Genomic DNA, 26,937 nt, shown 5'->3' on the forward strand with positions numbered 1-26,937 from the left:
AGCTGCCATCCACGTCCTCCCTCACGCAGAATCCAGCAAGAGCCGGGAGCTCAGAACCCGGAGGGCATCCTGGACCCGCAACCTGACTCCGTTCGCTGCCGATTGGCCCGCGCTCCGAACCCCGCCCCCTCGGCCAGGGCGGCCGTTTCTCGGGGACCCGCCCCTCGGCCCTGGGAATCGCCACCTGGCAGGCCGGCTGCGCCTGCCACTCAGCCCGAGTGGCGGAGGCTCTCCGCTCGGAGCCCCGCCCCCACCCCCCTAATTGATATTATTGGAGTGTGGAGCAAGCGGCCGGTCTGCAGTCAGAGACTTGCAGGCAGCAAACACCGTACGAATGATCAGGAGGGGGAAAAAATTTTAAAAGCTAAACGTGGAGCCTCCGGCCGGAGATCGAGAAGGGGAATCGATGAGAGGAGAGCAATAAAAACATAACCCACTTCGGAGCAAACAGCGTTTAAAAAGCTACGACTCAACTGAAACCTAAAATAAAACCTGCTCATGCACCATGATTTTTCAAACTCGGCACCCTTCGTGGATTATTTTATGCTACATCTGGTTGCTTCGCTTCGCACACACCGGGGAGGCTCAGGCTGCAAAAGAAGGTAAGGTGATGGAAAAGCAAAGTTTGTTCTGACTTATTTATTTAGCTATCTACCTGCGTGAGCCGGCTTGTCCGCGGGGCTGCCGGCCGCGCCTCCGGCGCGGGACGACCCTCCCCCGCCGGATCCCCACCCCCTCACCGCTCGGACTGCTCCGGGCCGGCCGGGGGGCGGCAAGCGGGGCTGCTCACAGCCGCCTGCAGCCTGGTGCCCGGGGCCGTTAGCCCGAAGGGAGCGGGATTTCTGGCTCCGGTAGTCTGGAAGGCGTGAGCAGCAACGGAGGGCGGTGGGGGTGGGGGATAGCCGGCGAGCTCATTCTCTGGGACCCGGGGCGGGTCAGATGTCTTCCTCTAGCTTTCTCCTCGACCTCCCATCCTGCCTCCGGTGGGATAAGCTGCGGCCGGAGTTGGTCGGAGAATAGGGGGTGCTGCCTCTAGTGTCCCGGCCAGCCCGCCGGCGAGCGGCTGAAGTCCGGAGCCTTCCCAGAGGGGCCGAGACTTGTGTGAGCTCGGAACGCTCGGGTTACTAATGAAGTGCTCACTGCATCTGAGGACGAGGCGCGGGCCTGCGGTTGGCGCTCGGTCGCCAGCGCGTAACAATAACGCCGGGGAGGTGAAGCCGACCGGGGGCGCGCGCCCCGCGGCCGGGGACGTCTCTATTCAGCGCTCGTTGCGCGCAGGTCCCGGCGGCCGGGAGACAGTTGGAGCCCGGAGGGCTCAGCGGGGCTGGATAGGCAGGGGGCGGGCTGAGGCTGTGCAGCTGGTAATGTGATTCCGCCTGGGCCACTGGAAGTCCCCACACATGTGCCCTACAGTCCGGCAGTTCAGTCCTAGTGGTCAAACCTTGCGAAGGACCTGTACCCTAACTAGCTCTGGATAAAAAGAGCAGGTTTCATTTGGGCAGCCAGATACGCTTGTATATGGTTATTATTATTATTATTTAGTATTGTTTTCTTCTTCGGATTCCAGATGAAGGTAAAATACCTTTCAGTGCCTGTAGTTGGAGCTGGGGAAAAATAAATCTTGTCAATGGAAATGTCTTGCTCTGAGCAATGTCACAGTCTAACCCCATCGCCACCCCACCCCCTGTCTTCCAGGCTGTAAGTCCAAGGTTGATTTTCCTATATTTTAACAACATTTTGAAGCAGACTACTATTTATTACTTCTTCCTTAAGTGTAGAAGATGGAGGAATCCGATATCAGATTTAGGTCATGGTGGTGATGGGGCGGGGGGACTAAATATCGGTCCTCACATCATCGATCCCTCAAAATTTAGTGTTTTAGTGCTGCTTCTCCCGTTCTCTTCGTGCACCCCTCTTCGTTCACTCAACGCCCCCAACCCAACGCCAGGTCCTACTTCTTTATCCAGCCTGACCTTCTGACCCCTTTCACATCTGCAACCTGGGTTGACGCTGAACCCATTCAGAGAAATTTTCAGAGAAAACCGTGACTCTGAGCTGTCACGCGTTTGCAGCTGAACCGACGTCTGCTCGAGACACACACCCAAACACACCAAAACCCACATTTCTACTCGCATGATATTAGCGATTAGGAACATTCAGTCCTGGAACCTTGTGCCAATTCCTCCGAAATAGCGGGACCTGAGGGAAAGTTTGCACCGCCACGGCTAAGCAGGGCGATGGAGCTGGGGCACTCCAGGGAGGGAGTTTGAGCTATAAATAACTGCATCACTAGGGGGAGAGGTTCCCGCAGCCGGAGTGGCTCGCTCCCTGGGTTTTCTCTTATGGGATCAAGATACGTGGCGAGGATCCTGATTCTCGGAGGCTGAATTCTTTAAACGCAGAAGTGAGATGTTTCAAAGGTGGGCGGGGTGGCGAAGGCTCCCGGCTTCTCCGTGACGACGCTCCCCACGCGCCGCGGCGATCAGGCGCTGCGGTTCTGGGAGCGAGCAAGCCCCGAAGCGGCGCCGGGGCACCCACCCGCGGGCGCTGGGAACGGCCTCGAGCAGGTGCCCAGCCTCAGGGTGGATGGGGTGGCTGGACGAAAGGAGGGACGCTCCGCCTTCCTCCACTCGCCCCACACACTTTCTCCTGGAGCGGTCAGTTCCCGCTACTGCGAGCGCGTGTCTAAGTCGTAGTCTGACGCTGGGAGGCGAAGTGCAGCTGCTGTATTTCCTCTCCGTAAAAGGTGCCGCCGCCGCCCCGTCTTAGGAGTCGCTTCCCGAAAGCCTCTCTCCTCCTCCCGGCTCCTTCTGGAGCGAGGGCGCCACGGGCTCCCTGGAGTGACCAGGTCTGGCGGAGGCATAATGGATGCTCCGCGCCGTGGCCGCGCCAGTCTGGCACCCCCCCGCCCCGCCCCGCGAGGGCCCCGCCCCGCGGCTGCCCGCGCTGCCCTTGCCTGGCTCCGCCAGGGCGCGCCCCGCATCTCGCCCCTTCGCCCTCATCCTCTCCAGGCCGGTGCGGCAGGGCGTGGAGTCCCTGGGCCCCCGCCGTGGGCAGCCCTGGTCGGTCTCCGGGTTCCAGCTCCGCCGGGTGCTTTGAGCGCGAAGGCACGGGCACGCACTAGCGGGCGTATCCGGAGAGCAGACGGCGGGGAGGGAGGCGCGCTGATCTCTTCAGAGCTGCTTCTGATTAACGCTCAGGGGCTGATTTCTGTTTTATTTTTATTTGTTAATTTGTTTCTCTTTTAACTTGTTTTCCATCATTGCCTCTCCGTGGTCTCTCCGGGGCTGTTTGGAGGAGTAACAATGGCAATAAACAATCGGCAATGCTTATTTCACTCTCAAAAAGGACCCAAAAAGATCACCTGGGTATAAAATTCCATTGTGTCACGTCAGTACAGAAGAAAATAATAATAATAATAATAATAATAATAATAATAATAATAATAATAATATAATATCAATCATCTCAAAAGTGGACTACCTGGAACTCTGGTAGTTTATTTCCTTGTACTTTTCGTCTCTTGTTGAGGACAAAAACAAAATAACCTTCATCAATTACTTCATATAAATTCACTAGCCCAACGATTTATTGATGTTTCAAGTGCGAAACACAACTGGTATTTTAAAAGTGTGGGTTCTTTCATTCCCCTTAGTTGAAACGGAGTCAAGTGTTTGTGACCAAGGTTTATGTTGTCACGGTCTCTCCAGGAGTCCTAAGTGCAAAACATTTCTGAAAAAAAGTGCCTGTATCTATCTGTATCTATTTTCAGTTACAGGGAATAACCTTGACTAGTGTGAAGGAGTCGAGCACAATCATTGTGGTCTTTTGTTTTCTAAGTATAACACATTTCCATTACCTTTAAAATACACTTTTTTTTCTTCTAGGAATTATTTAAAAGTTCATATCAGCATGTATTTTATTTAAGTCCAGATTTTAACATTTTGCTGAGGTTGATGTTAACCATATTTACATGAAAATAAATTCACTATTATTTCTGGACAAATTGATATATTTGTTAAAATGCTGTAGAGTAAAAAATATTTTTGAAGGGTGAAAACTCAGATAACTGAAACCAATTTGAGCAAAGAGTGAATGCTTTAGGAAGTTAATTACTTGTCTTAAAAAGCAATAAAATATATCAAATTGGAAGTATGATGTATATTAATGTATGGTATTTGAATGCATTGTTTCAATATAATCAGGAGCATTCACTACATTTATATAAATTTAAACTAGTTCTACTATGCTTTTTGATAGCATAAAGTGGAATACAACTGGTTTTAAAAGTCAAGTCCGAAAAAATAGTCAAGTCAGAGTTTTAATACATCATTTTGAGAATTAGCTAATGCTTTGAAACCTTTGGAAATTAAAAAAGAAATAGAAATATTAAAAACAGATGTTTGACTAACTCAGAAATATATCTTGTAAATAATAGTCAATTTATTTTTCTCATGATAACATTGCTTAATAAAGTTTTTAATCATATGCATTTTGGCTTCAGAGAATACACTGTATGTGAAACGTTTTAAAAAATAAACAATTTTCAAAAGGTACTAGGAAATACTTTTGGCAGATTATTACAAATTAATGACTGGCTTAAGACTAATATGGAATTACACTTACTACATTCATGTTACCATATATGACAAAATTTGGAAGGCGCAGTGGTTTACAAAACTCTTTATAATATACAATTACTATAGAATCAATATATCACATAGCCATTTTTACCCTTACTTTCATGCTACTTTTGAGTGTTTAAATTTATTTTAATATTTTAATTAAAAATACCAAATATAATGTGGTATTTTCACATCTTTTCTCCCTAACAAACTAGAATAATATACTTGAATCTGGTGGGCATTCATTTCACCATTCATTTCTATGAATGACTATATATCTTAAGTCATCTTAAGTCATAAAGTACTAATTATATAAAATTAGATTCACTTTAATAACTTTCACAAATATGTTTAAATTTATCATGTAACGTTTGAAAATAAAATTTTCTCTTTCAGTACTACTGCTGGATTCTAAAGCACAACAAACAGAGTTGGAATGGATTTCCTCTCCACCAAATGGGGTAAGTGTTTCTCCTTATAAAATATCACCCTTTATTTTTTAAAGTAAGGAACAAAATCTTTTCCCTCTCACCACAGTGGAATTATTAACATTCTTTAAACAGTTTTAAGTCCACATATCTTATTCAATATTTTGTTGTATTCATGATGGGACATTGAATTGTTTGAGTAGAGAAAGAGGTATACTTAGTACTTGGGGAAATGGATTAAAAAAAAATCTCTATAACCATAATCTTTTGAGTTCTTATTGTAAGTGGAGTCATAACTCAGGTTCCAGGCTATAAATGCTAACTAATTACAGGGAACAGTCCTTTCTCAAACTCACTTAAACCTCTTTAGTTGCTTTATACTTCTTCAGTATAATCACCAGGTAGGTTGTGTGTAGTTCTTTAAAACAGCTCGTAATCTTTTTTTCCCGTCTTTTAAAAACAGTTTTGTATATCATTCAAAATATACTTTATAAAAGCTAACTAAAAATGTAATATGCTCAGTATGTTAGCATACAGTTTGCTGTAAAATACTTGGATTCTCCAAATTTACATCATGTGCTGTCTATCTGCTCTTATTCATCAGAAATGATGGCAGAAAATGCACATATTATAGTAAAAATCTGCTACAGAAAGTATGCATGAGAGCAGTCAAATAAAAATCTATGAAAATATAAGTACTCCTCCCCAATTCTTACTATTATGTTTTATATATTAGGAAAGATATATCACTGACTTAAATTTAGTTCAATGTCTTTAGGTCTTTTAATTGTGAGAGAGGGCACATACTTTTAGGAAGAGGGGCTCCGAGAAAGGAAAATGTATCCATTGTTACTTGAGTTAATCTTTGGCATAGTAAGAAATCTGGAATCAAAGACCATGAAGTGTATAAGTGAGGATATAGAAAGCATAACACATTTTGCAAGGAGAAGAGGGAAAGTCCAAAAGTATGAGAACATTACAGAATCAACTATGTCATGAACTGGAAGTCAGTTTAAGAATGTAAAATGTGAACGATGAAAATCTGTTTAAAATATTGTGATTTTTCATTCCATTAATATTTGAGAGATTACTTAAGATCATATTGTAGTTATCTGTATCTGCCAGAATAAATTATAAAAAAATGACAAATATTTTATAGCTTAAATATAAAAGTACATTGAATTTGTGGTACTCATGTTATACGCTTTTTGCAAGTGGAGTAATTTCCATGAGTAAAATAATATACATTATAAGAAAACATTCACAATAAAAAAATGAAACCTTTCTTGCCAATGACAGACGTCACCTATTTTCTACCATCCATAAATTAAAATAAATATAGAGGATGGTTTTTATCTCTAAGAACTAAACTGATACATGATTGTAACATTCCATTGATATAATCTATAAAATGATAAATTATGACTGTCTATGTTATTTTGGACTCAGATGAGAATTTTATCAGTCCAAAGTATCTGAGTAAACAGTTTACCGTATATATACACGTATATACGTATGTATATATATATATATATATATATATATATATATATATACACACACATACGTGTATATATACGTATATATATATATGAATCATATATAAATTATGATTGTATATATATAAATTAGATAATTAGATAAACTAGAAAATGATTGACAGTATTTCCAATATATGAAATGGATTGCCTTACATGTGATTAAATATCTAACTGGAAATAAATTATTACGATACAAATTTCTAGAAAATAATTTTACCAGCACTCCATAAAAGCACAGTATCTGATTTAAGACTTCTTTCCCAATGGTGTCATTTGTGGAAAAGATTGCAGTCTCTCAAAAGTGAAATAATAAAACAAGAGTTGCCTTAAATATATTTACGTTGTTTCACTATTTGTTACCTATACATAGTTGTCCTGAAATTTTCTCCTCAGGAATAAATTTTTAAATTAAAATTAAAATTAACTGGATTTCATAGGTTAGTGAAATTGATTTTTCATACGTAGAACAAAGTAATATAATAGTTCTTAATGGTAGAAAAAAGGAATTCTTGAGATATATACCTTTACAATAATTAGCCTTGGATTCTTCAAACTGGGAAATTACTAAAAAGAGCCTATTTATCTTTAGGGCTTTTGATTTTTTTAGTAGATGCCATTACCAGTTTTGCTTCTTTTACTAATTTCAAACTTAAGTACGAGACTAAAATCTACCTGTCTAAATGGAGGAATTTGAGTATATTTGGCTAAGTGCCATTCAAACATGTTATAAGTAGCTAACTGAAACAAAGGGAAGATATGTACACCATTTGTCCAAAACTCAAGTTGTGTTGAGTAAAAGCTGCACATGATAATGGGTTCTTTGCTGTAGTTCAGGACCTTTGATGATATGCATAAGAAAATTGTAGCAATAATACAACATTACACAAGAAACTTCTGAATTATAGTACCCATATATTGCTAATTTGTCAGTCTTTTTAGTTTTTCAAGAAACAGTTTTAAAAGTAGTTATATTTTATAGAGTATGTAAATAAATTGATTCTATCAAGTTTTACAAATAAAACTCATTAGCACATGCTTATTGGTTTACTTTCCCATCTGCCTTTCCTGAAATAAGAGTTTAAATATTGCATGGTAAGTGACTTTAGACTTTAATGCTAATACATGTTTATATTTGGTATTTCATATTGGAGAAATGAATGAAAGTAAATAACAATTTCACTATTAAGGCAGTATAAATGTAAAGGGGGGAATTTTGTGATAATGGAAAGAAAGGATATAAACAACTATTAGGCTTTTAGTGCTATTTTTGGTTAAATGACTTTAATTGCTAATGAGTGATATACTGATATTACGCATGGTTTAATAATCTTTAAATTGTTGCCAAATTTATTTTCCTTTTTTGTGAAAATGTATGCATTTGATATTGCATATATTCTACAACATATGAATAGGAATTTTTAAATATCTGGGGTTTTTTTCTGTCAGAAAGCTTATTATTTTAATTTGATCCAGGATTCTGATTTGCCATGCACATTTGATTGTCTATTGAAAGCAATTTATTTACAAAGATCCTTTTATACAACTACTTTTTTACAGTTATGTGGATTTATGTACAATATTATTGATAACTGCAGTGAATAGCTCTGTAAAGTGTTACTCTCGTATGTCTCATTTGGGAAGATTGTAAAAGAGTTCACATCAACATATTGTGGAGTGCTTTTACATTTCAGAATATTCTCAGCATTTTCATCCCTGTGATTTTAGGTACTGTTTAAGTTTAAATGTAACTTTTACAGGTAAAATGTCAACTGAGTTATCAGAACTTCTGCCACGTATCCACATGTATACGCATTAAATGGTAATACAAGTAATTGTGTTGTGCACTTTTGTCTGTAAATATTATAATCTCAATGGAGATCATAGATGTAAGCAAACGTAAAGAGAAACACTAATACACTAGCAAACAGAAATTAAACAAAATGAAATATGTATTGTATGTACAAACAATGCAAGTAATCTAAACCATGTTCTGCCGCAAGGATGAAACTGAAGTAAGAATATTGTATTCTCAGGTTGCAGTGTTTGCCAGGGTCAGAATCCACCTCTTTCAAAGACGTGCATTTGTGCTATACTAAAGATTCCTCATGCACTTTCTAAATCAAAATGTTATTTTTTGCTGAATGACTGATGACCTTTATTTAATTTTATAGTGGGAAGAAATTAGTGGTTTGGATGAGAACTACACCCCGATACGAACATACCAGGTGTGCCAGGTAATGGAGCCCAACCAAAACAACTGGCTGCGGACTAACTGGATTTCGAAAGGCAATGCACAAAGGATTTTTGTAGAATTGAAATTCACCCTGAGGGATTGTAACAGTCTTCCTGGAGTACTGGGAACTTGCAAGGAAACCTTTAATTTGTACTATTATGAAACAGACTACGACACTGGCAGGAATATAAGAGAAAACCTCTATGTAAAAATAGACACGATTGCCGCAGATGAAAGTTTTACCCAAGGTGACCTTGGTGAAAGAAAGATGAAGCTTAACACTGAGGTGAGAGAGATTGGACCTTTGTCCAAAAAGGGATTCTATCTTGCCTTTCAGGATGTAGGGGCTTGCATAGCTTTGGTTTCTGTGAAAGTGTACTACAAGAAGTGCTGGTCCATTATTGAGAACTTAGCTATCTTTCCAGATACAGTGACTGGTTCAGAATTTTCCTCTTTAGTTGAGGTTCGAGGGACATGTGTCAGCAGTGCGGAGGAAGAGGCAGAAAACTCCCCCAGGATGCACTGCAGTGCAGAAGGAGAATGGTTAGTGCCCATTGGAAAATGTATCTGCAAAGCAGGCTACCAGCAAAAAGGGGACACTTGTGAACGTAAGTAATATGCTCTGTTAAAGTTCTACTTTGTATTTTATTTCCATTTCAGTATCAGAGTTTTTAAGTCATAATAATTATTTGAACATGTGAGTATTATGCTCTATACCTGCAATCCAATTCAGTAGATCCCAAGCAGAGTCACTAGTGAATTATCCATGATTCCCCACTGTGATATCTACACTTTTAAGGGTATGTAATAAATATTGGTAATAATGGTATGTGTTACTAAAATTTAATTTACCCTGTGCTTGACATAGAAGTCAACAGTTGCACTAGAGCTATGCGATTTGTAAGAGGAGAGTGAAGTGACATTAATCAGGATTCAATGATATCTGATTCATTCTGTTTTAAAATCCATATCATCTAGACTGCTGAATTGCAGAAAAAAGGAGGTTAAGGGGGCTGCTTACAAGAGTTCTACTGATAGACAAGGCATATACAAATACATTTACAAACTTTTAGAAATATTTTTTAGAAATACTAATATTTTGATACAAAACCATCACATTTCACTTGATGACTCTCTGAGCTTACTTCTGTAAAAGCTATATTTCTTTTCTGGACTAACTATAATAAAATGAGTGCTTTTCTTATAAGTCAGTTATAGTAGATCACATTTTTGTGGAAATGGGCCAAAGTAAAGTTTTCGTTATTTAGTCATACATCAATTGGGCATTTTCTATGAGTTTTGAAACAATAATGTCCTATGAATTAGTGAACCTTCTGTTTTGTAAAACTGGATTTTTATTACGTAACATTATGTGGTCATAATAATTGGCCAGTGTTTTTTTTATTTTTTATTTTTATTTAAATCCATGTCACATGGACCTTCACACTTAATAGTTATTTATCTGTTTGTGGATATGCTGAGGAATGTCTTATAATAATATTACATTACTATGTCTCTTTTAACGTAACATAAAAAAATGCATTCTAAAAAATAACTCATATATTTTTCTCCTGGCGAGCAGCATCATTTTAATATTTGCAAATACTAGTTAATTTTGAGTGGATTAACAATAATTATTTTAACTAAATTTGGGAGGGTAACTTACTATGTTCAGATACTCTTCTGTGTGCTTTACATATATTAGTTCTTTTATCATGGTAGATATCATTATGATCTCTATTTTACAGAATAAAATTTGGGACTACCAAGGATAAATTGCTTGCTTGCACTTACTTCAGTAAGTAAGATTTGTCTTAGCTTAGATTCAATCTGAGAACATTCTGATTCCAGAGCTTGGGCTTTTAACAATATTGCTCTAGTTTCTATCACAAAGCAGGGAGAATCCTAGCACATATTGTTTCATTGCTGAACTTAAATGTCTTGCTAATATTAGTTTGTTATATAAATCACATTACTTCTCCCATAAAATTCTCATTCTACTAGAATATTTAAGGAAATAATAATTAAAAAATATATATCTGCATTATCCAATTCAGTAGTCAGTGGCTCTTTAGGTTCTGAGAAGTAACTATTCAAAATTGAGATGTGCTGTAAATATAAATCATACTCTGGATCTGAAATACAAAAAGTAGAATGTGACATACTCGTACATCATTAATATTCTTTTAGATAAATTGGGTTGAATAAAATATAATATGAAAATTAATTTCAACTGTTTCTTTTCACTTGATTAATGTGACTCCTAGAAATTTAAAAATTGCATATGTGGCTCACATTCTATTTCTACTGGACATAGTTTAGACGGAGTAACTGAGCACATATATTTTTCTGTCCTGGTTGAAGAGTTAAATGCTTCATGTGGAAGGTCGCTAGCATATAAAATACCTATGACCCAGCACTCAATTCCCATCCTTGCCGTAGCTGACACTGTGAAGTGAGCTCTGTGCAAAGTAAATGGAGATGCTGTAGGTAGGTTCAGGGTCCGCAGGCCAGGTTAGCAGCCTTCTTTGACACCCTCTGGAGGAGTCATACTTGTCTACTTACTGTCCTCCTCCCCATTCTTTCACTGGCAGTATTTCTCACTAAGTAGAAAATCCTGCAGTTCCCATGTATGAGGAAATCAAAAACTGAACACGTACCACTACTAGTAGTAGGCAGAATGCTATTCCACTGGGTGAGTATAGATGTATTCTTAGTGATCTAATCAGTTTAATGAAAGACAGTGTTCTTATTGACTAGAGTTAAACAGCAGTTATTTTAAAATGATGGTGAATTTTAAAAATGATGGTGGATTCAACAATAACTGTTATAAGAAGAACTTAAGGACATACTATTTAGTTCTTTGCATTACATTTTATCCATAAAAGCAGTTGGTTTTAGTCACATGAAGATTTTGGTCGATGTGAAAATGGAATGGAAAACTAGCACAATTACAAATAGGTAATATAAGAAATAAAGCAGAAATACATGTAAAAGTGCACAATTAAAGTTGTCTTAGAAAAGACTAGAAAATAACATTAAAGGTCTTGCTCTTTTAGTGTTTAAAGAAAATTATAGTATTTTTTGTTTCATTTTGTGTAATTTAATGCATATGATTTCTACATTTAATTATTAAGAAAAACTAACGGGAGCTATTTAAGCTCTGTATTTCTAAGTATGGAAGTTAGTAAGAAAAGCAGTTGTTAACTGTGGTAAAGAGATATATTTGCCGTGAAGAAAAGACTGCAATTTCTTCCAAATTAACAAAATCCCCTCATTAAATGTGGTAACTATTAAAATTATTCACATTCATTTATTTTGGTTTCAAGAATTGGAACCACATTTGAATACCAAAATTATTGTCATTACAAAATACACTAAGGTACTTAAAAAAAAGGTAAAATTACTTCACTATCATCAACATTAATTATGTGTTGGAATATGTGGAATTCGATAGTAATAGTACGAGTTAATTAAAAAATATGATTAAAAGAGTTAAGATGCCTCCTTATTGTTCAACTGAAAGAGTATGTGTGCATTTTGTAAGTAAATTGTTTAATACATAACTTCCTTAATTTTTAACCTCTGTGATGTTTACAAAAGAATTAAATACTTTATACTTGACTATGGCACTATGCTAATTTGCAAAAACATTCCCTCCTTGGCATAATTCTCACACATAACTGTGAGAGTACTTGCCCCTGGAATCAATCCAGGACTGCCTTTATAGTATTTCTCCCGTTTCTTTTCAGTGATTCTGTTCAGAGTTTGAAAACAAATTCCAGTTCCATATTGAGGGAAACTAAAGTGTTTGGGTGGGGATGCTAGTTGAGCCCCTAGGCAAATGAGGGTGGTGAACCACTTAAGGTCATGTTTATCTGGGCACTTTCGAGGGTGGCTGCCCATTGTGATATTTTTAGAGTATAATTTGAAATATGAACAACTATGAAAATTGATCATAGTTTTCATTAGTTGATGTAAGAGCTTTTCGTCCTTTGTGACTTTGAAAAAAATAACTCAAATTTGAAAACCAAGTATTTCTCAAGTATACTAATGTATGGAGAATTTCTGATTCTTAGTATAGTGCTGTTATGAAAACTATCTTTATTGTCTTTTAAAAATATATAATTCTAGTTAGTTAACATGCTTTTATGGTCAAAAAGTCCTTTTTAAAAAAACTACCATATAAGTTATGTCACAACTTTTATGCAAACTAGCCCATATAATTTCTTAGATAAAAGAGTAGTCATTTAAAAAATTGAGACAGATTATATTTTACATGTGTGAATGTTTTTGGAAGACTAATCAAATTGTATTCTGAAATATATTTTGAAGTTTTTGTACAATTTAATTCAATTTAAAAAGAATATTATTTGTCAAAGTGTGCAGTTTGGTATTATAACTTGGATTTGAATAGGTAATTTGCAGTTTATACTGAACAACCATATTCATTTTCTCATTTAATCCTTACCACACCACTGAGAGGTGGAAAGTATTATTTTTTTTCTCTTTCAACATCGGAATAAACTGAATCTCAAGGATATTAATAAGGAACAAAATTGGATGAGAATCCAGGATCCTGTTTACCTATTTAAGTCTTTTTTCCCCACTACATTATAGTGCCTCCTAAAATTTGTCCGGTACTTCAACCAGTGGATTTCAGTTATTGAAGAAATGATAAAACTTTATTCTAGGTAGAGTGACCATATGCCTAATTTGCCTTGGATGTTTTTTTTTGCTTATTAACACTGTCTCTTTTTGCTTTCAAAAGTGTTCTGATTTGGAAGATAAAATACATGGTCACCCTAATTGTAAAACACCCAAAGACATAATGCAGTTTACATACACATATATCAGAACTTAGAGATGCGATCTGCTTCCATTAGTTATATTGCTTAATTTTAATTTTTGAATTAAAACAAAGATTTTGAAATTTCTTTTTTTTTATGATTTCATGTAAAGGGGAATTCAAGTAATCACATATTTCTAATTCTTATTATAAGAAATGTCCCATATAGTTAATTCTTAATAGTTTCTATTAATAAGTTAATAGGTCTGTCCTTATTTTAATATTATATAATTTATTGACATATAACATGCAATTCAATATTAAAACATTTATTCAGTTTGGTAGCATTATTAAAATTTCTGTGTGGATTAGATTTTTGAAAACTATGTTTTTTTGTTTTGGGGTTTGTTTTTTTCCACAGAAAAGTAGCATGTAGATTGTACCATCACTTTTCACAGTAACAAATGAGTCTTAACAGTATGTAGTATTTATAATCAAATATATACAGAAATGTGAGAATGCACTGCAGAGTTAATAGTGCAGATACTAGAGTTGCAAAGTTTTATAATTCTGACTCCACAACATACCAGGTGCATAAACTAGGACATTTTTCTTAATTTCCTTAAATATAAAAAGGGGTAGTAAAAATAGTATGTCCCACAAAGGGTTCTTGTCAGAATTGAATGAAATAATGCACACTACACCCTAAAACTAGTATCTAGCACATAGCAAATAATCAATGAATACTTGCTATTACTTTTTTGTTAATAATGCAACAGGGAGTTTGCCAAGTAAAGAAAAATGTCAGTGAGTGAATGAACATAGATTTCATGGGCCACAGATAGTTAAATATCCTTTAAGTTAGTAATCTCATTCTTGGTAATTTACCTAAGAAGATAGTCCAAGAAAAGATAATAACTTTTCACGTAACTTTTCCTCCTAGCAATGTATATAATTTGAAATATTAGAAATAACCTTAATGTCCAAAGTTAAGTGCATCACCTTGATTGAACTTAGTTCTTAAAATATCAACAATGTGAGACAGGAATTTTAAATTGTTCTATTAATAATTTGGAATAAAAAAATGAAATTTTTTACACTGATTATTCAGAATTATGCAGAATATGCATAGGGGAAAGAGTAGATGGGAGCATAAATGTCACACTTAACGTCTCAGAATGGTGGGATTTTAAGTTCTCTTTTTATTTTTATTTTTTTATCTCCATTTTTATGTTTACTGTCTCTGTTGAAGTTCTCCCTGAGATCATTGAGTATCATTACAGCTAGTGTTTGGAACTCTGCATCTGGCGGATTCCTTGTCTTGATTTTGTTTAGTTCTTTTTCTGGAGCTTTGTTCTGTTCTTTTATTTGGGACATGTTTCTTTTCTCCCCATTTGGCTTCCTCCCTGTGTTTGTGTCTGTGTATTAAGTAGGGCTACTATATCTTTCCGTCTTAGTAGAATGGACTTATGTAGCAGGTGTGCTGTGGGGCTCAGTGGCACAGTCTCCCTGTCACTTGAGCCATGCACTCCAGGTGTGCCCCTCATGTGGGTTGTGTATGCCCTCGTCTTATAATTGGGTCTTGGTTGCTATTTGCATGTCAGTGAGGGATTGACCCTCAGGCTCATTGGTTGTGAGGACTGGCTGGGCCTACAGTGGAGCAGATAAACAGGAACTAACCCTACAAGAGCAGGATCTGCCTCAGCAGGACTCTGGTGCCTGCCCAACCCCCCTCTTGGGTGTGTCGTCCTTGGAGGCCGTCGGGTGATGCTTCATCTCGTTTCAAAACTGGACACTGGGTGCACCAGGCCCAGGGCCACCTGAGAGGGGATCCACTGCAGGTCAAGTTCAGCCACAGCTTGTGCCCCACTTGTGGCCACCAGGCAGGAGCCACAAAGCAACCCACAGATGGCCACTGCCCACACCATGCTTGGAAGTACCTCAAGTGGTCAAGCCACGAACCAAGGTTGGCTGTCGCTAGTGCAGGTCTTAGGTCTCCTCAGCCAGAGGTATGGGACATGCTCAAGCCAGATGCTGCATGTTTGGGTTCCACGAACCTTTGAGAGAACCTAGGAAAGTGTACAGCATAAGCCAGGGCAGGTGATTTGTATGAAAAAGCCACTGGAAGCAGCTGTGTGTGCCTTAAAGTTGCATGGGGTGAGGTCTCAGAATCACAGGGTGTGGCGATCTAATGGTTTTAGCCCTGTTGATGTAGATTCAGCGTCTGCACCCCGAGAAGCAGGAGGGCTCAACAATGAAACAGTTGTTTCCACCAGCTCCTCCATCTGGATAAATGCTGCCCTTCCAGCCCTTGTCTTGAAGTCAGACAACACAGTTCCCTCCTGTATGTCCCTGTCACCTGTCTAGATGCTGCCCCAGCATTGGAACTCAGAGCCAGTAATTCCAAGTGATTCTATTGGTAAGTCCTTAAGAGGAGCACCTGGGACTCCAGCCGCCCTCCATCTCACTCAGCCACAATCTCTGGTTTTCACAACCAGAAATTATGGGGATTTTTCTCCCTGGCACTGAAACCCTCTGGTGTGGCGCTGAGACCCCTTGCTTCTTTGTGTGGTACCTCAGCGGCTGAGATATACCTCCTGATTTTTAATGGTCTCATGTGGTTGTGGGACCAGCCTGTTCCTCGTCTCTGCCTTTCCTTCCAGTCTTGATGTGGCTTCTTTTGTATGTCCTTAGTTGTAGGGCTTTAGATCAGCAAGATTTGAGGTGATTCTCAATGATGGTTGTTTTGTAGTTTAGCTGTAATTTTGATGTGGTCGGGATAGAATGTAAGCACTGCATTTACTTGCTGCACCATCTTGACCGGAACTCTTGTCTTGCTTTTTTCTACTTGCAGTGCCACCTAACCTATCTCAGGCTGTGGAAACTTTGCCTTTACTTGCAATTGCAAATTAAATGTCACTGATCCCCTGTTAAATGATCTCTCCTTGTGAATACTTATAAATACTTTGCCCTTTCTCTGGGAATCATCATATGCTATCTGATTTTAATTATTATTCGTAATTTCCTTTTATAGCTTCTAAGCTTCTTAACAACCAACACTTACAGTTTTCTATATACCCACCTAATAGCTACCATAGTTCCTTGTACTGCATAAGCCTTCCAATAAATGTTTATCAACTTTTTAAAAGACTTAATCATACACTACCTATCATTGCCAATTTAAATATTTTTTTATTTCAAATTCATATTACTATTTAATTTCACCTGTATATGATTAGTCTTAAGCTTTGTAAGTATGAGATCCCTTTATTATATTTCATAGCCTCATAATATATAGCAAGATTATATGCTAATAATTAGCAGACATGAACAGGAATCTCCTCCAAATATGAGGAATTTATTTCTATGAAAGTAATAGAACTATTTGTATTTATTCATTGACATAGTCCCATTTTATTTGTCACTATCTTTCTGTGTCTTTTCAACTTCATCTCCCCCTTTTAATGAAATGAAAGCCATTCATTCACCTTCTTCACTCATATCTATGTCTGAAGAGAGAATTCAAAATTACTAAAATAAGGTCTTGATGTATATTTATCATAATCTTATGTGGGAAAGAGACTTTTGTTATAAGATTATATTTGCTTCCAAAATATACATTGTAATATTTTCTTGAATTGCAAAACAAGTAAAAATAATAGAAATAAAACCCTAAAAATCAATTCCTAAGCTAAAATTTCACTCTATAAATTGGAAAGTATATAAATTCAGTATCATGTCCAAATATATTTTGGCTATTTGAGTCATAACTACATCACATTACAATTTTTGGTAATATTCTTTAAATTATTCACTTTTAGAAGCTCATAATACTTGTTTTAAGACATTGTTGAATAGGTAATGTGCATAGATCTGGAAAAGTGCCCTCCCTATATGCTCCAGTCCCAGAGTTCTTTTTCCCAGGAGCAACTGCTGTTATCAGTTTCTTATGTCTTTTACAGAGATGTTCGCTCATAATGCCTTAAAGAAAAAAATGGAGAAAGATCGTTGTGATGCTTAAATTAGAATCATCACAGTTTCCTGCTAGTACATTGTAGGCTTCATTTGAAATCATACTGATTTTTGTCCATCTTTGTATGTATGTACTCACAGTGCCTTGAACATGGTACCTATTCAATAAATAAATTAAAAAAAGACATGAATAAGGAAGGTCTGATGAAAGTGAGAAAAAAAGAGAAATACGAAATTAATGTTTCTGATTTAATGTTTTATGATTTATAAGCTCAGTATATGACTTAAGAATGTTTTGAATTATCTTAACTTTGACAAGTATATGGCCACTCTATATTTGTAATAGAAGTTTAAATTGGCATTACTTTTAAATCGGTAGGCAATGTCACAGTACAAATCAATGATACCTTAAAATATTGCATTTAATTTGATTTTTTTTGTATCCAACTTCTAGCCATTTCCTCTAAGATAATTGTCACTATCAAATATTTTATATAATCTACAAAAGGTTTAATTTATGATGATATTGTATATAATGTAGTTATTTTGTACAAATATTATTTTCAAGAGAGGAATTTGACCCAGCAATAGATTTGTATATATTTTTCTCTATGTGCATGAGTAGCTAATGAATGAGTCAGAGAGGAAAATTTTGGAAAACCCTTTTATTCTAATTTTTCTCACATTTCAGTGAATTTAAGTTATCCCATCCTCTGCACAGTATCTTACAAATTTGGTGTTATGGAGGCATGTCTTTATTAAGATATCCATGTAGTGGTAATAGTGGAAAGTAGAAGGTTGCATGCATATATAATTTGAGATTTCTTTTTGTTTTAAACTGGTAACAAAAACAATCTTTGAGTGAGGCCAAATAAGTGACGTATAGACATTGTTTTCTGTTTTCTACATATGATACCGACTCTGTTAAAAGCTATAGAATTTGTGTGTATACGTCATAGTATTAATCCCAAATAGCACTATTTCACAGGAACTCAATAATACATATCTCTATTAAAATAAATGTGTATTATTTTTCTCAAATTCTGTGTTCCTATGAAGAATTTTGAAAGGTTTACTTATTTATTTTGCTTTGGGTAGTCAGGGGCCCATGAATGACATAGAAAACCAGGGAAATACATTCTGGTGTATAGTAGTGTGAAAATATTTTAATGGTTACATGTTATGTACAGTAGTCTTCCCTTATCCACTGTCTATGCGGTTACAATTACCCACAATCAACCACAGTTTGAAAATATTAAACGGAAAATTCCAAGAAAAAAACAATTTATGAGTTTTACATTGCATGTTATTATGAGAAATCTCATGCCATTCCTTTCCATCCTGTATGGGATGAAAATCATCCCTTTTCCCAGAATATTTATGTTGTGTAAGATGCCTGCCCTGTGTTCACTTGGTAGCCATCTCAGTCATTAGATCATCTGTGCTTGTGTTCAGGTAACCCTTATTTTAGTAACAATGGCCCTGAAGCCTAAGAGTAGTGATGCTGGCAATTCAGACATGCCAAAGAGAAGCCAGAAAGTGCTTCCTTTAATGAAAAGGTTAGTTCAGTACAATAAGGTATTTTGAGAGAGATAGAAACCACATTCGTGTAACTTTTAATGCAATATATTGTTATAATTGTTCTATTTGATTATTAGTCATTGCTGTTAATCTCTTACTTTGCCTAATTTATAAATTAACTTTATCATAGGTATGTATGTATATATATATATATATATCCAGGAAATAGCATAATATATATTTGTAGGGTTGGGTACTGTCCATGGAATTACAGGCTTTTATGGAACACCTAGATCTGGAGAAGCGAGCACTGGAATGCTTTTATTAAAAAAAGTATAATATCAATCAGATATAATTATTAACTGCGTATCTTGAATTTATTATTTATTAAAGTTGGTCAGTAGTCTATTATGTTAATGTTACCTACTCTACTTTTTAAGAAGAGCATTCTTTCTAAAAGAGAGCAGAGTAAAAGGGATACAGGTTTGGAGGGGTAAAATATAGCTAAAGAAATACTAGGTATAATCAAAGTTTATTCTGAGAAAAATAAATTGAATATTAGTAAGTTCACTATACTACATATTTTCAAGTGATTTATATGTTGTTGTTTATTTTAATAGTAGTTCACTATCATGTAAACCAGTTCCTATGTAGACATGCAATGATACCTAATGTCATTAATTTACCAAATCTCATTAATTTATGACAATTATTTAAACTAGCAGGTGAATTAAATAAATAATTGATTTACCCACTCAAATACATAAGTTCATTATAACACAACTGTTCTGTGGACATTCTTGTACTCCTTGAGGGTATAATCTTGTCCAAGAAAATTAGAATCATAAATTCTTCGAGTTTGAGTGCAACTCAAAGATTATAAAAGATACATTAGAGAGGGCAGTTTTGGTCTCTCTCTGTTTCTCTCTCTTTTTTTTTTTAAGGAAATGGGACAACTGAAGACCTCATTTGTAGTTCTAACAGTTCATTTATGACAGATCCTAAAGTGAAATCAGAACTTATTCTTTCCGTTTTTTTCTACTTTAATGTTACACACACACAAAAATACATGCCCATATATATATATATATATATATAGTTACCTATGTACATACATACACACACACACACACACACACACACACACACACACAAAATGCATTAACACTGCCAACCAATACCCCCACCAGGGGAAAAAAGTCTAAGATAACATAATGGAATGAAAAAATTCAGTTTATTTTTGTCCTTGCCCCATGTTTATTTTAGATTTCTAAATTGCTGTGCACTAATTTTTTAATTTGTAAGTGCTGAATAGTTAAGATTTTTTTTTTCCTATAGAAAACTGAATTGACAATTGCAAAGAAGCTGAAAAATCTTGGATATTCTTGGATTATTGAATATTTTACAAAGAAAAAACACATAGAGCTGCTTTAGCAATGTCTTTAAATTTTCTTCCACAAAGCAAAAAAAAATTAAAGACAGACTTTTACTTCTTTATTTTCAAGTAGATTATTTAGATTTCATCTACCAGAAGATAATTTTTTTTCTTTTTTTTTTAACTTTCAATTCTTGTAAAATTTTACCAGCTTCTGAAAAGGTGAATGTTAGCAAATAGCACGTTGTAGATGTCACATGTAAGTATTTTAAAATGAGAACAGTGGATGGCTCTTACATTATTAGAAACGTGGAACTTGGGAGCGAGCAGAAACTTGGTCGTTTAGCTCTGTGGTTTTTGACTAGACCTCCTCTGAGAAGGCTGTAGACTTTAGCCCCTCGGTCGTTGTAAGGGCAGAGGGACAGCCAGGGTTCTGAAAAATGTTTTTTCCAAAACTAACCTTTAAATTTAACACATGCCAAGCTTAGACATTTGGGCTGTTATCTGGAGTTGGGAAAACATGTGGCTTCAGGTTTATTATGATGAGACAGTATTTTAGTTTGCAAAGGAAACCTGAGAAGAACTTAGTACATTTGCTGTTTCATCCATGCATCATTCTGTGTCTCATGTTTATTCTGCGCAAACATTATGTATGAGAGAACTGTCTTTTTCAAGGCTGAACATAACAGTTTGATCATTTTCTCCTTTGTAAAATTTTCCAATGAAACAACATTGTTTCTCACTTCAAATTCAAACAAGTTTACCATTGATTTTAAAATTATTCACAAGGCCACTGTATGTGCAGTCATCCTTCTTTCTAATGCACTTCATTCTTCAGTGTGGGAAGGGGGATGTCCTTTGCGGTCCCTGCTCCCTTCGGTTTCTCTTCCTTCTCTCTCTCCTTTATCTTTTCCTGTAGTGCCTCGTAGACTTTAATAATTGCTTTTCACTTACTTTTCAGAAAATTCTTCACTACACCCTGGTTTAAAACTTTTTAGGACATACCTTCTCATCTATTAAATGGATTAAAGTAGTAAAAGTACATCTTCCTTCTCTGCTCTGTGTCTTTATTGAAATATAAGTATATAGCTGGCAACATTTTGCCCTTTTACATTCTTTACATGACAGTGATTTTACATTTTGTAATTCAGTGTTATCTAAATTAATGGTCAGTTATTAAATTATTGAACCTTATTAATAACTATTATTCATTATCATTGCAAAGTTCTGATCTAATGGTATGTCTTTCTGTTTTGATCTACAATCCATCCCTTTACCTTTCTGGTAAAATTCTTAATTAGTTATAATAGGAAATCTAGTTTTTGCCTCTTCAAACCATTGATAATGTTCATTATTTACAAAAGATTTAAAATCAAACTTTTAATATTAAACTGAGAAGAAAGTTTCATAATGGCAAGGTGAGATGGTAAATTTAAAAATAAAGGTCATGAATCAGAATATATGGCAAAACTTTCATAATTTGAATTTTGACTTGTTATTATTGAGCTAAAAAAACAAAACAAAACACTTTAGTCAATGTTGAAGGTTATAGTCCCTTTTGTAACATTTGGACTGTGACTATATAATTTTAGAATTACCTCTATCAGTCAATACCATAAAGGAACTCAGTCAAGATGTATATATGAATGCCTAATCAGTTAAAATTCTTAATCCTTATTCTTTCAAAAAGCTATAATAGTTTCTGTTATGGTATGTTTAAATCAGAGAGAGATGAAGACTTACTAATAAATAGATGTATAGTAATAATGTAAATAGTTTTTTTCTGCCAGGAATGCAGATTGAGGGTGAATATAAAAAAGGAGCAAGGTTAGTACACTAACACAACTTCTTCTGATCTTTAGTTTTTTTAAGGATTTTCTGTCATGTAATCTATTGCAGAGACAACAAACTACATATTAGGTCTATAAAAGAGAGCATAAATAGTCAGGATCCTGTGCATACAGCTTATTTAAGCTTACAGGATACAAGCTGAGACATGGGTTGACTTGGTGAAAAACAAAACATTGATGCATACCAGAGTTCACATTAAGTACATCTTGTATTAGAGTCTCTTTTTTTTCCTTCCATTTCCTAATGTATGAGATGAAAACAAACAAATACAAGCCTGCTTTTGTATATAGGCTAATCTACATTGAAAAACAATATACTCTTTATTCGTGTAAACCAAAAAGCCATGATTATTTATTATTCATTATTGTCAACAGATAACTGACTATCACTTGCAGTCAGAGTGGAGTCTGATAGAGTGCTGACCCTGACTGATGGCCATGCTGCTGAGAATCAGCATCGGCAGATTGCTGTGGGCAGTTGGACACATAAAACCATCCTGGACCTGATTAGGCATGAGGAACCTCGTTGCTATTTTTCTTTATTAAAAAAAAAAATTGCATAGTATTTAAAATTTGATGCTTTTAAGATTAATTTTAGATTTTTAACATCATAATTATCAAATAACAGTAGTAACTTATTTGATTAAAAAATCCAGATCTCTGATGCTTGGGCTCACATCTTAGAGAATATTTTATTTTGTTCACTCTGCCTTATAAAAAGATTAAATAAATAAATAAATAAATAAATAAATAAATAAATAAATAAATAAATAAATGAAAACGGATAGTTGCTTGCATATACATAATTGAAATTACTGGAATTTTTCTTAGGGAAATACTGTTTACCTAACTTATAAAAGTTAAGTCTTTGATGTTGAGTCTATATGATATTAAAAAAAGTAAACTATGTTCTTGAATTTCTCCTTGAATGACTAAGAGCATTATATATTTTTAATGGATTCCTCAACCATATTAAGTATGCTTATTTTAATGATAGTTGTTAATAATATATCAAAATGTATAGCTGCAGAGATTTTAATTAATAGTTATTTCCAACTATTTGTTAATTTTCTCAATTTGAATGAAAGCATCAGCACTACAATATAATATGCAGAATTTCAGAATCATTAAAATGGGCTTAATAGTTTTTATTTCAAAGTAGAGGAAAACGATCATATTGTATTTTGTCTGTAACTTAATAAAAGGGTTATTAACCTGAGTTAGAATTGGTACATACTTATTTTCATTTTTGTGAAATTTATTTTTAGTTCTCTTTTTTGTACTCGGATTGGTATATTTTATATATACACATATTTATTAGCTAACTCTGCAATTCTAGATATGCAAATATATTAAATTATATTTTTTGTGTAGTAAATGACATTGGCAGTTACATATTATACTTTAGACCTTCTGAGTTATAAATCCATACATACTAAAAATATTCATTTTTTGTAAATCTATTTGTAAGAACTTTTCATCATTTTAGCATATGTGCTTTTGAACATTTGAATTTGGGGTTAGGTAATTTCTTTCACATTATTCAAATATCAATAACAAATCTCCAACATATTAAAATAGCTCACAGTCAGCATCTCAAAGCAACCTGTAATTTATTATATAGTTATAACATCTTGTTAGATAGTAAATATTTTTATGTATTTTTCAGTCAGGGAAGACCATATTTCACAGTGTCAGGCACTAGTAGAAAGCAGAATTGAGTTCTGAAAATTATGTAGAATATTTTCAAGTACATTTATTTTAAAGTATGGTTGTTAATACTGCTTATATAAAGTGACTCAGAAGCAATTTTTTCCTACCTACTGAATAGTTTTGCATAATGTATTTTATATACTAGTTAGTCATCAAATAGACATGAGATTTTATTTTTCCATTTAGAAGTATACTTTGAGATTAAGGGTTAATTTCTACAGACATGACATATCACTTTTATTAAAATGACATTGGGAAACTGAGATAAGTAGTTCAGCATTTTCTGTGCTGACATGTTTGCCTGTCTGATTACATCCTTTCCAATAGATAGCAGAGATGCAATTACGAAAAAAGACATCTGTGCTAAGGTTTAGCTAGCCAAAAAGGGCAAGCTCTTGTATTTAAAAGGTAGAGAATACAATCGATGAAAATGTCTGGACCTGTTAATACCAATAAAGCTGAAGGCTACTGGGAAGCTCCAAGAGGGTCTTTTGTTGGAGACATAGAAAGAAACCCAAACTATGGCACTTCAGGGGAGCAGGGTCAGCAAGGAAGATCATCCATCTTCTTCAGTGGCAGCTTTCTGTCAGATTCTAACCCTCTTCAGTGGAGGAACTAAACCTCTGCTGTTGACACCAACTGATTCTCAGCCAAGTGTAAATGAAGCTGATAGTCACTGACCTTATGCATAGCAAATGCAACCCTGTGTGTCATTTGAGAAATAATATTATCTGACACTTCAAAAAGTGAATGATGGACAGAGAGTTTGTGTGTGTGTGTGTGTGTGTGTGTGTGTGTGTGTGTGTGTTTATGAGTGTTCAATGATGGTCAAGTAAGCAACTATATATCCTTTATCCACTCCATATTTTTTTTTCACAATAACCAGAGATTTACCACTTTGACACTAATTTAACTTTGTATGACTTTCATTTACATGTCATGATATTTTACATGCAGAGCTTGACTGTACTGCAGAATGAGCTCTTGGCTTCCTTTAGTTTTTGCGACAGTGCCTAGTTATAGAAAAAGAAGATTTAGTTTTTTCTAATAAAGAATATAAATTTCAAGAAAATTCTGAGTTACTAGTTCACATTCAAAACATAATGAAACAGACTATATTTCTTTATGATTATAAAAAGTGAATCGGTCTCATTAGAGAGCAAGTCGGAAAGGCTATGTTCTGTTTATCATTTTTAAAGCATTGTCTAAAAGCTTTTCTTTCTAGTTAGTAATATCTGTTACAATGTAATAGTCTTCCCTAGTCTATAAATCAAGACTTTCCGATGTTTTTCTTACTGAGGATTATATTTTAAATTGTATATTGTGCATATTCTCACTCTGAAAGATCTTCCATAATACTTTTTAAAAAATCCTCCCCAAAATGAAGGTTATAATGTAGCAGTGGTCATAAATCCCCATTATATCAACAATATTAAGTAGGTGTCTGTACACTGTAAGTAAAACATTACTTCTGACAAAAGTGGAAATAGTTATGATAAATATAAAACAATCATTTTCAAAGAATGTATGGAATTTAAGGATTTAGGGAAAAGCTGCATTAAAGCATAGTGTTGAATTTTCAAACAGTCCCATGGAAGGTGACCATCTGACATGGTGGATTTTATGAGAATCACCAGCACAGATCTGCGTCTAATTGACAACAATCATATTTCAACTGAAAATAAACAGCTGTAAATTTTTTGGAATCTGTGTATTGATTTTTGTTCACCTCATCAGTGTTGTTTATTTGTACTTAATAAAGGAATGGACATGTTTTTTGTTCTACCAAACTTGAAAAGACAGCATTTGATCAGTAACATATTTTCATCTTTTTTTTTTTTTTTCAAGTAACAGAAATCAGATGCTATCATAAACAAAGTTTTCTCCTGGCAGTATTCCTGAACCTAATCATACAAAGACACCAAACGTGTTTATAGTCAGTTCTTGTTTTTCCCCCATATTTGTCTGAATCTAAGCACTCTTCTAAGTGAAACGATTCTCAAAGACCAAAGAAAAATTAATTATCCTTGTTGTTAGTAACTTCACTGAGTTCTGACACCTTTCTCTTTCATCAGTTACCTTCTGCAGGATTTAACAATGATGTACATACAAAATGCAAGTACTAGAATTGTAGCTTTGTGTATGAACTGTATGCACTATCAGCACATATAGATATTAAATTCTGTCAACGTTTCAATTATTTTCAAAACAGTACTCTGACAAAGAATGGCTTCATAAGTTGTGTTGTTGTTAGTGGTGTTAGCATTGATGGTGGTGGGTGGGGGTAGGAGGGTGGACTAAATTAAGTGAGTTTCAAATCTCTTGAATTGCATTAGTTTGTACTGAGAGTTCTCCTGATAAATCCAGTGGACGCAAATACAGACAAATATAGTCCAGAAATGGTAGCAGCCTCCTATTCTGGAGACTTTTTTTCTAAAAGATCTATACAGTGTATAGTTTAACTGCCCATAAACATTTGTGAAAAGCTGTCTGGAGTACAGATGTGATTTTGCTTAATTTTTTTACATTAATTTGTTGTTGATTTTCTTGATTTCTTCAGAAATATCATTCAAAAAGTTTCCATAATAGAGGACAATAAGGAAGAATTGGTTATGGCGGTAGATTTTGCTTCACGGAATCACTGGTTAATAGATTTAGCCAGGTGTTTGAATCTAAATCGAAAAGGCCAATTGTATTTTATGATCTGCAGAAGTCACATTAGCTTAGTAACACTGAAGTTTTGAAACCAGTGTCATTTCATGCTGCTGTGAAGTTTCAGGCCTTTTGCCCTTAGAGCTTACAGAGTTTAGTCTATTTAAGTCCTACTAGCCCACTACAGGGCTTTTATTTATTTATTCATTTATTTGTTTGTTTGTTTGTTTATATGCAT

The 26,937-nt window shown here is 35.4% G+C and overlaps 1 protein-coding gene across 6 annotated transcripts in view; it reads left to right on the top strand.

Annotated features, from left to right (window-relative positions):
* The first annotated feature begins 264 nt into the window (after positions 1 to 264).
* Positions 265 to 26,937, top strand: part of EPHA7 (EPH receptor A7) — a 166,018-nt gene continuing 139,345 nt past the window's right edge. For all 6 annotated transcript variants that reach the window (XM_081044873.1, XM_081044874.1, XM_081044875.1 and 3 more), the window contains exons 1-3: positions 265 to 602; positions 5,022 to 5,086; positions 8,766 to 9,435. In XM_081044873.1, coding sequence (XP_080900999.1) covers positions 506 to 602; positions 5,022 to 5,086; positions 8,766 to 9,435 — 832 coding nt within the window. In that variant the 5' untranslated portion in view covers positions 265 to 505. The remainder of the gene's footprint in view (positions 603 to 5,021; positions 5,087 to 8,765; positions 9,436 to 26,937) is intronic.

Source organism: Rhinolophus hipposideros (assembly GCF_964194185.1).
Source record: "Rhinolophus hipposideros genome assembly, chromosome: 3".
In the NCBI taxonomy this organism is placed as follows: Eukaryota; Metazoa; Chordata; class Mammalia; order Chiroptera; family Rhinolophidae; genus Rhinolophus; species Rhinolophus hipposideros.